At 34.1% G+C, this 10,698-nt stretch overlaps 2 protein-coding genes across 2 annotated transcripts in view; both read right to left on the bottom strand.

Moving 5' to 3' along the window:
• Window positions 1-2,274: 2,274 nt before the first annotated feature.
• Window positions 2,275-4,892, bottom strand: LOAG_09291 (hypothetical protein; the record flags this gene model as incomplete). Its single annotated transcript, XM_003144819.1, has 3 exons — window positions 2,275-2,595; window positions 2,984-3,154; window positions 4,662-4,892. The coding sequence occupies 3 exons, from the start codon at window positions 4,890-4,892 to the stop codon at window positions 2,275-2,277; spliced, it is 723 nt and encodes a 240-aa protein (XP_003144867.1).
• Window positions 4,893-10,022: 5,130 nt separating this feature from the next.
• The window catches only part of LOAG_16570 (hypothetical protein), a gene marked incomplete at its 3' end in the record, with an annotated part of 4,080 nt that continues 3,404 nt past the window's right edge, over window positions 10,023-10,698 (bottom strand). Inside the window, exon 10 of the mRNA XM_020449222.1 lies at window positions 10,023-10,184. Coding sequence (XP_020307291.1) covers window positions 10,023-10,184 — 162 coding nt within the window. The remainder of the gene's footprint in view (window positions 10,185-10,698) is intronic.

Genomic DNA, 10,698 nt, shown 5'->3' on the forward strand with positions numbered 1-10,698 from the left:
ATGTATTCTTAATGCTTACGATCAGGAAAAAATAGCTTCACGTTTATCACGAAACGATGTTGTTAAAATGAAATTAGCGGTCGGTTGTGGTCAATGGGGTTTTTATTTGAATTTCCGGAAGCGACGTCCGGATGGTGTATGCGTTGTGGAACTAGAAGAGGGAGCAGAAATGGATTGAAATTTTCTGTTAATTTTATGGAAGATTTTTTTGGTGGTGATTTGCATTTGTGTGGTTTTTCTTCTATTGTTCTGGGCAATGTTAGTTTCTTCCTTGTACTCCGTTGCTGCTAAAGAATTTGGAAATATTAAAGCATCCCAATTTCCTCCCTCTCCGTTCTGATACTATATGCTTCCTTGCAATTTCTGGTTGATGAAAAATGAGACAGTTTTAAGACTTCATTAAACATTTCAGGATGGAATGAGTCAAGTTTTTTGTTCCTGTTTTCGTAACACATGGCATAATGGTAACTGTTAAAGTTAATTGAATATTTCACTTTAGATACAATATATCAACGCCCGATTTCATGAACATAATTGCCATCCTGAAATACAATTTAAAGGGAAGGACCAATTATTTGTCTTTTTCGTTTTCAGTTTTTTTCTTTTCATTTTTATGATTAGAGATTTGAGTAATTTATTTTTTACTTGTTTTTGAAAATATAATTGCTTATAATTGACTTCTTTCAAGGAGACGATGTAAACGTCAGGTACCACGAATTTGAAATGCTATTAGATTTTAAAATCTTCAATTTTCTTCCTGACATTTGGTGTTGAACGAATCCAATGCATCATTTTGTATTCTACCGAATTTTTCCGCTCTGAAGAAGGAATTTCAATTATTTTAGTTGATGGTTGCCAAAGTGTGAATTCCATTTATTTCATTTTATCGAAGCGATTGTTTATGTCTTTATGCACTGATTAATTTTTAATATTTTTTCCTTGTAATTTTCTGTGTATTATTTTTGCATTTCCATTTGAATCTTCATCGATTAATTTGTCGACAGTCCTCTTCAGGTTGAATTTTAGTAAGTTGGTAAAATCCTTACTACTTCATTTGTAGTACCTGATTTTTGAATTCAACCTTCTCCTCACATATTAAAACAGGTAGGATATTCATTGCTGAAACTTGAGTTCTGAATTTTCCACAACAGTTCCAGTTACCTGTTTGCTCTAAATTGATTATTGATCTTCGAATGATTAAAATTTAAAACCTTTAACAATACGATCAATTTTTGTTTGTTGTTTACTGTTCCTAATACTAAATCAAATGAAAGGAGTGGAATATCCGTACATAGGCACTTTGATTTTCATATACTATCACTGCTCCTTCATACTTGTGTTTTGTGTCATAAACTTTGTAAACAACAATTCATTGTGATTCGGAAAATATTATTATTATTATTTATTGCACAGGCCTGAGAATTTACATAAACTAAACAGTACTGCATATTATTTGCGCGTAAAGTTTAAGAAATTCAAATTGAAAATATTTAAAAATTTTCATTTTCTTCAAAACTAAGATTAACATCGAAAGTTCCGGCCTCAAGAATCATTTTTTCGAAACTTTTTGGGGTTTTCCAAATAGAAGAAGTTAATCAGGTCTAGGATTCACGAGATTAGATGGGGAAATGATTCAGACGAAGCTCAAATCGGAGAGGTAAACAGACGATTGAGAAAAAAACAAAAGAAAACAGTTACCACGCCTGTTTCGTAAAAGTCTTACATAATTATGAAACGTCAGTAATTACTTAGCTTGCAAGTATGATACTATGGCTAAGAGTGTAATATTTTCCACGAGGCACCAATTTTAATCCTTCTTTGCAAATCTGAGCTGGTAGTAATCACGTAATGAGATCAGCCCTGTAAGGTCTGTCATGGAGGAGACAGGTAATTTCCTGCCTGCTCTGTCTAGATCTAAAATATACCCATTTTTAGTGCTCCTACAGCCCGATCCTTCCCCGCTTTATTTAGCCTAGCTCACAATTGTAGTTCCGGTAACAAAAGATTAGCATTTAGAGTACAGTAGAGTTGCTACTGTATAGGAACCCGGAAACACATTTAGGTTAAAACATTACAACAGCTACAGCAAACAATATATATACTTTAGCATTCATACACATATCTTAGTGACAAAGCGGTGACATTACATCGTGCATTGGAAATGAGAACTATCTATTAACAAAGTATTTACGAAGTCCAAAATAAAATCCTGGGTGCACCATTGAGTATCACCATAATAAGTACTACTAGGGATACATGATAACAGTAGTAGTATCACTGGGTAGTGACAGCTGTCGATGTTGATGAGGACAAAGAAAATAAGGGTACTGTAGCGGGAGGCTGTTGTTGTGGTAATAACGAGGTAACAGAAGATGTCGGTGGAAGAGGTTGCTGTTGCGACTGCTGCTGTCGAGGTTGAGGAGTATGTGAAACAGTTGCGGGAGTTGAGATTATAGCCTGGGGAGCGGGTAAAATAGTAGGAGAGAGGACTAGCACTCGAAGTCGATCTACTTCTGCTCGCAAATGTTCCACTTCCAGCCGTAAACGGATATTTTCTTGTTCAAGCATCGCTGCCCGAAGTGTCATTTCATCTTCCTGGATAACCCATATTAATAATCCTGATCGAATTGCTCATGTATGAAATACTTGGGACGAAAGTGTCACAGAAGTGATAAAAATGATAGATTTCGAAAATCGAGAAGTCGTGCAAAAATTGGTACTTGCTTGCCAGATGGCACCTATTTTAATATTTTCATCAACATTAATGTTAATAGCAGCTATACCTGTTACCATTTTCCGTCCCAGGCATTTCATTTTTTATTACCTTTATATGAAAACCACTCCGGTTTCCTTGTCTAACTTGAGTTTCCCATTGATAAGTTGCAAAATTCCACAAAGTTACGAAAAAATACTAATATTAAAAGTAAGAAATGCATTCCATCTTTTTAAATTTTAGAGAATTAAAATTTTCGTTAAAGTAAACCTTTTGTCGTCTGGAATCTCGACTTCTTTTAGCGGCGTCATTGTTTTTCCTACGTCGCTCCCAATATGCTTCATCTTTGACCAATTCTTTTTTTTTTCGAACTGTTTCATTGCGGACAATCACCTTGCGTTGCGCAGGTGTTACATCTGCATCAGAAGTTGATGATGTGACCTGGAATGAAAATTTTTATCCATTATTCTGGTTTGAATATAATCCGTTTTGAAATGAAAGTAAATCCTAAGATTGAGAAAAGACAGGATTTGTGCTTCTTTAAAACGGCCCACCTAATTCACCGTCCATCAAAAGTCATAGAACGGTCTATGAAAAACAAATATTCGTTAATGATTTATAAAATGAGTTCGAAGCTTCTTTTATTTTTTAACAATTCTCTTTCAAACATTTTAAACACTGAAAATAGGGCAAATGAGGTTGGATAAGAAGGAAGAGGAAGAGAGGGAGAGAAAGGGAGAGACAGGCAGAGAAAAAAGACGAAGATCGAAGAGGTTGAGTCATTTGAACGAAATCAAATCTTCAATTTCACTGCAAAATTTTCAAGTATAAATCATTTGAATCAGTTGAAAAAGTGAGCTCTATCAACATGTTGCTTCAAATTGTTTTAAATTATGATTAGAGATAATAGCGTTTGTATTTGAGTGATGGAATCATTTGTTCATTGATAGAGCAGAGAATAAAGACTAATTTTGAAATGAGAACAGATGAGGGGGAGAGTGTTTGATTGAAGTGATTCCAGGATGGATCATGGATGACAAGGATTGACCTACTGGCACCAATATGCACAATTTGGTTTCGGAACTCATGCAGTGAGGCATTGAAACTTCGACATAAAATTTAAAATTTAAGAATCATAATAAAATAAGTTCGGCCCAACCTTTCTTTTAATTTTGACTGATTTTGTCTTCTACTCTTTCTTTTACTTTCAGAGACAAATAGTTCATGTCTGAAGATTTTTGGCGATCAGACTTCAAAGGTTTCAGCTTCGAACATCTTTTGAACTATGTAAATACGTTTCTTTACAAGTAATCAATGTAATTAGCTAAGTGAGTATTTTAAGGCACGATAGAGCAAAATATTATATTTGAACCTCTCCGATATATAGAAAACAGATATCTTTCTATTCTCGTTTGAAGAACTAATTCACAAGTTGAATGACAGGCCTTCTTGAAGCTGGAGAAGCTAACTGTAAAAAAAATCTTGAAATTCATGGCTAATGGCTACTACGAATGATTACTTGGGATGTTTAAATAATAATTAATCATAGCAGAAGATTGGATGTGTGAAAAGAAGGACAAGAAAAAGATAGGTTTAGGGATTTTTGGAACTTTCAAATTGGTTTATCATCCCTTAACTATCAAAGCATCAAAAAATGAAAATATACAAAACTTGACATATACGACAAGGATATAAACAAGACCAACAGTGTGAACAATGATATCGAAATTTTAGATTCAAATTGAAGTGAAGATGGAGAATAACGGAAGATGACTAAAGTCTTGTTTGATATCAAATTTTCTGCAAACTGTTTAGGACTAGATTTAGTTTCAGTTCACAGCCGGTAACTTCAACTCGATTTTAAGATTTGTATATTTATTGCAAGTTCTTTGCACCATCATTTTTGATTTAATCTTAGAAATTAAACCAATGCCAAAGAATAATTCACCTGTGTAGAAGGTGATTGCTCGTTGATTGTTTTGTCACTTTTTAAATGATTAAAATCGGTCGTAGGAGGCACAGAAAGTGCGCTAATTGGATCAGTTGGATCATAAATGTGAAATGGTCGTAAGGCAGGTACGACAAGGCCAGATGATGTTTTACCGGAGGATTGTTTCGCATCTTCTTGAAACATGTTGAGGATATTGGAGGGCACGAACGGATTGACCAATGGACTCATCAAAGATGTGTGCGACAGATGTGGCATGGTACTGTACGTCGACAGATCGTATGGCAGGAAACTCTGAAAATCGAGATAAGATTATCAGTGAAAAAAATCAGATGAGTCAGTTAAATCATAATTAAGCAATATTTTCAAAATATTTTGAAAATATTCACATTAAATAAAAAGATATGTGTGAAAATGCAAAGAAATGAGAAAAAATGACTGTTGAATAACGATGAATGTTTGAGCTGAGGGTCAGTCATATGATAGAAAACTAAACAAATAATCATTACTGAAATGTTATTACCGCTCAACCTGTCATTCCGATCGAGCAAAAAGTTTTATCAAAGAACCAAACGGAACGGATGGTCTCCTTCCCGAATCTCTAACATCAGACCACCCATTTGTCAGAAAAGCTTAAGAAAATATTAGAATTATAAAAAATTATTCAACTTTAAGCAAAATCTACTCAAGTATTTAGCTATTCCCTTTTCCTTATTGTGTATCTTCAATGGACAAAGCAAAACATTAATTCTTTTCTGGGATGCTTTTCAAAAAACGCTTCACTAAATTATCTTCAGTTTATAACCTCGGACTGTAGCAATCGTTTTAAAGTACTAGAATGATTATATCGTCAGTGTTGTTAGTTACTCTTTCAGAATGACATAAGAACATTAAATATCAATAATATGAGAAAAAGTTCCAGAAGGTAATTTAGAAAAACTAGAGTACTTAAAGAATTCCAAAAAGAAGTACAATACCATCAGAAAGAAATGAAATTATTAAATGAACTGATCAGCCCAAAACAGATCACACACAGCATAATAGTTTATTAGTATTTTTATTCAAAAGGGTTAATTATAATGTCTTCTTTGTATTTTTTAATCAATTAAGAGAAACTCCCATTGAAATATTCGGACATTTTATTTTGTTGGGATTATTGGGAATAGAACATTGCTAGATTTAAGCCAATAGAAAGGGTGACACAAAATATTATGAAAACGAATCTCCTTTTTAACTTCCTTTTCATTAACATCTCATCTTGCGTTTATTCCCTTTCACTCCGTCAACCAGCAAAGCGCATTCCGCCCAAACGAAAATTTCCGCTAAGAGCGGCTTTCGCTGTCGGTTCAATCACCAAGTGCAATCTTCCATTCATTCTCCTTTCATTGATATGTTTTGAATGGAAAACAAAAACAGTAAAGAGTGGTGAGATCTCATAGCACACAGCCATATGAAAACTTTATCCTACACATTTTTATCTAAAAATTTAAGGGAGCTTAACGCAAATGTTCATTCAGGATTGATAATTTAAAAAAAGTATGGAAAGAAAAATGAGTCAGAAGTTTTGAATGTGTTCATTGAATAAAATTCAATTCTGATGTAAATGTCTCAATATGCCTACAATTTGATTTCGGAATTCTGCTTTAATTTTAAAAAAATTTTAACTCCTAGTTATTCTCAGATTTTAATAATTTATGGTATTACCTTTCATTTAGCATGACAAATGAGAAGAACTCTATGATGATAGAATAGCATAACTTGGAAAATCTGGGAAGTTCTATGAAAACTGAACAGTGTAACATTACTTTTAGTAGTAAAAATCTTAATTAGTTACTGACTCACTAATGGATAATTAGTGTAAGCCATCAATAAATTTCCTGTACAGAATTTCATTCTTGAATAATTTTTATATTATCGAAGATGAACCATTCGTTTTTAAACCAGATATAGCTAGCAACCATGATGAAATACTCTTTGAATGGTCTTTCAAATCATTCCAGGTATTATCTTCCTGATATTTTGAGTGAAAGTAGTACGATCAACAGGGATGTATAAGTAGCCGCTCATCTACAGTTTTATGCAGAATTCAATTTGGATATTTGTTACACTTTTATGAAAAAAAAAGACTGAACGTTTAATTCAAATGAAATGAAAGATATGAACAATTTGAAATTCAGTGAAAAGACTTTTGTTATGATTGCGTAGCGGGGAAAGTGAAGGATATCCGTAGATGATAGATATACATACACGTATATACATACCTTGATGGGAAAATGTGGCAGCGGGTGCGATAAGGACGTCATTGCTGGAATCGGTTCGACGCTTCGAAATGAAATGCAAAATGAAAGGGAAAATATATTCGCAATTCGGTCACCTACTTCCCCAGATTTTCACTTTTATCTCTCCATCCATGCATCACCACATGCATACACATACAAACATACATTGACATACACATTCACATGTATGTAAATCGACAGATACAGACCGACGAACTGACGAACCGACAATCGCTCCTTTTCGACCACTAATAAAACCCTATTATCGCATGTTGTTGCTGATATCCACTTTCAGTTTCGTTGGTGATAGCAACAACTTAAGGTGACAGACGGTCTTTGTACATTTTAGCCTCTTTCGGACGTCAATTAATCATTTTCAGTGCAGCAGGCATGAGAATTGGCCTCAATTTCAAATCACGACTACTACTGAAGCAGTAAAATTTCAAATGGTACTTCGAAATTTGCGGAAATAATTTTGCAAGTGTCCAATGGGTCAAATTATTTGCATCCTTTCATTTTCAAAAAACAAAAATCGTTAATATCAAAATTAGTTCTGCATAATAAAGTGTTACATTTTTTTCTTTTTTATCATTAGAAATGGAATAAAATTCGCAAAAAATTACCATATCAATTTTTGATTGACAGAGCTTGTGGCAACAAATACAAAAATTACTTCAGGTTGAGTAACTTACTCAAGGTATATTGTTAAGGTACCTCACATCCCACAGCTAACTTATATGTCTGCTGGTATTATCGCTTCAAGTAATTAAATAGAACTATAAGGATAATTTTGCAAGTCATCTTTAGAGCATTTTGAGAATAGAACAAAATATTATGGAAAGGCGATATTTTATTGGCAAAGAAATTTTCTTGCATTAACTATTAATTAGCTATTACACTTTAACCCGAAAAGTTCAACTTTCGTTCCCAATTAAATTACGCAACATATTTGCTGCCAAATGTTGCTTTAAATATAATTACCGAAGTATTTGTGTTAAGCGACTACTCAAAGGTTTAAATTTTTTAGATTTGTTAGAGTCGTGTTAACAGAATTAAAATTAACAAGGAAGTTTCATCATTTGAAATTTCAACCGTTCATCACTTATGATCTACATCTTTTATTTTACATTCTTCTGCCTGTTTTTCAAATTACATTTTATTTTAATCATCTATTTCCAAATTTAATTTAAAAATTTTTCCCATCCATATAATATGAGCGACCCAATTTGCAGAAATTCATTCAATAATTGACTTACTGAGACAATTAGCTTATACACAGAATTAGGTATTACCCTTTGCTGGCATTTTTAAAGCTTTAAATACGATTAAACATTTATACCAGCGGTGCAAGCAGCACTCTTTTTTACAAATTTAACATTGTTTGTGTTGGCTTTAATCTCAAAGTTTTCACTGCTTTATCAGAAGATCAATCTCTGTATCTCATTATAATCCTTTTCATCCGGGAATAAAGATTGATCATCATATTATCAAAAAGATTTATCGACTGAAAACAGAATGTCATGGACAAAGATTCCAGCCATTGAGGAAACTGCATTAGTCTTTCGCAATCGAACCATACCAAATAAATTTACGTCCTTACTCCCCTGTACAATGACAATTCCATGTTCAAAACTCTCCAAATTTCCAGCTATCGCGATATGAAACTGAATTCCTTAAGACATGCAATATATTTCAACGTATTTTAATTTAACAGAAGTGCATATCACTCTTAATAGTTTTTCCCGAAACCGAACAAGTCAACATTTCTGGTTTGATTCATCGACACTGCTGTACAACAATGCTAGCTACTGTTGTTCGATATTTGACTAATGGTGCTATTGTTTTGAGTATGCTCGTCATCCCCGGGAGAACTGGAATGAAATCACAAATCCGCATTGAGGTAGCCATCGTTGAATAAGGTTGAATGGCACCGAGAGACGAAGAAATGGGAATGGACACGAAATTGTATGTGCGAGCGCATACATGATTAAAGAAAATCACCATCCCACTTGATAACTTTAATTCTGGAAATCGGGTCACTAGGTCATCATTGTCCTCTCTCCCTTTCTCTCTCTTTCACTCTCATTAGCAAACATTTATTTTTCGCTGAAAAACTCTCTCTCGACCTGAAAATCACATCTCTTCCCCTCCGCTCATTCTCTTTTCTATCTAAATATTCCATCACTACAATTCAGTTCCTGTACCTTATATCCCATTATTTACTAGAACTGTGCCACGACAAACCTTTCTAATTTTTGCACAATCAGTCGCTAGTGTGGAGAAAGAGAGGCGTGCATTACTATCGTCGTAAATCGTTGTTGCGTACAGCTAGTGCATAACATATACCATATCCATCTTACTATTCATGCCTGATGGAACAAGTACCATTTTTCAGACGTCGTTACGACATGTACTCCATGTACTCCCACACCCACATGAATAATTACTACATTCTGCTTGTTCTTCTGGAACTAAGGATGGTAACTAATATGCCATTCGGCACAGCGGTACTAATCCTTGTATTTAAATACACATAACACGGTCAATAAAGTCAATGTGCGTAAATCTCAACACCCTAGGAGTCGTAATTCTATCTTTTACTGCATCATAAAATGTCGGAAGACCGTTATAAGTCTAGGGAGACGAGTGAAAAAACGGAGAACATCACAATTTAAGTTACCACATCCGACGTATTGCATAATTTGGGTATTCTCCACCCTACCATCCATCTGTCACGATTCCACAACCGTCACTTCCTGTTCACTATTTAAAAATGATGATTTAGTACATAAGCCGTAACTGAAACAGAATTTCAGAATCCAAACTACAGATGAAAGGTAGCTATACTCAATTTTCTCCCTTATTACCAAAAATTTCTACAAGCTTTTTTTGCAAATTTTTTAGTTCGAAAAAACAGCCTTTTTGACCAGTTTTGAAACTGAATTTATCAACAATGAGGGCATCACCTAGTGATGTTCTTTATGGAGTGTTGCTACAAATTTACGCGATTTATTTATCTAGTTTTTTGGACTAACAATAAGTGAATGAATCGAAATAAATGACAGAACAAGCTTTACCGGTATCATATCAAACGTGTACCAAGTTTCACTTCTTGATGTTTCCTATCTTCTCTTTCTTTAATTCGTAACCTGTTTTTCAATTTTCTTCTATGTCGCTTTTCTCCCGGTATCGACAGCATATTTCTTTTCTGCAAACTCTTCAAGCGTTCTGTCAAAATACTGCCCTGTAACATTTGACTCTGTCAACAGCTAGAAAGACGACCGAATAAGGTCGTCATAAGGAAAAGAAAATATTCCTGTGGAGAATTATATGCAATAATATCAGTCAAACGCGAAGTCTCGTCCTTCGAATCAATCTTGAAGTTGCTTAGAACTATGAGAACCGTTTGAATACTTAAAAAATTCAAGACTTCGACTCATTTCGTACTTCAATACAATTTACGATAAAAAGATACATTTTATACTGCTACTACGTGATCAATGGATGGAGAATAGCGATATTTATCAGCAAGGATAAAGAAAAACAACTTCAACATATAAGGCTAGAATAGGTAATCAAAAGACCGAAGAAGGCAGTTCCGATAACATAAAACAAACCTGCGGCTTTAGTTCTCGTAAAGAGCCTGGCAACTCTTCAGTTAACAAAACGGGTTTCTCGCAGGGTTCAAACTTTCCACGACCCAAACGCTGTATACCCGCAAATCTTTTGATCAACTGAAAAATATCGAAGGGAAATGA

This window comes from Loa loa, assembly GCF_000183805.2.
Source record: "Loa loa unplaced genomic scaffold supercont3.8, whole genome shotgun sequence".
NCBI classification, from domain to species: Eukaryota; Metazoa; Nematoda; class Chromadorea; order Rhabditida; family Onchocercidae; genus Loa; species Loa loa.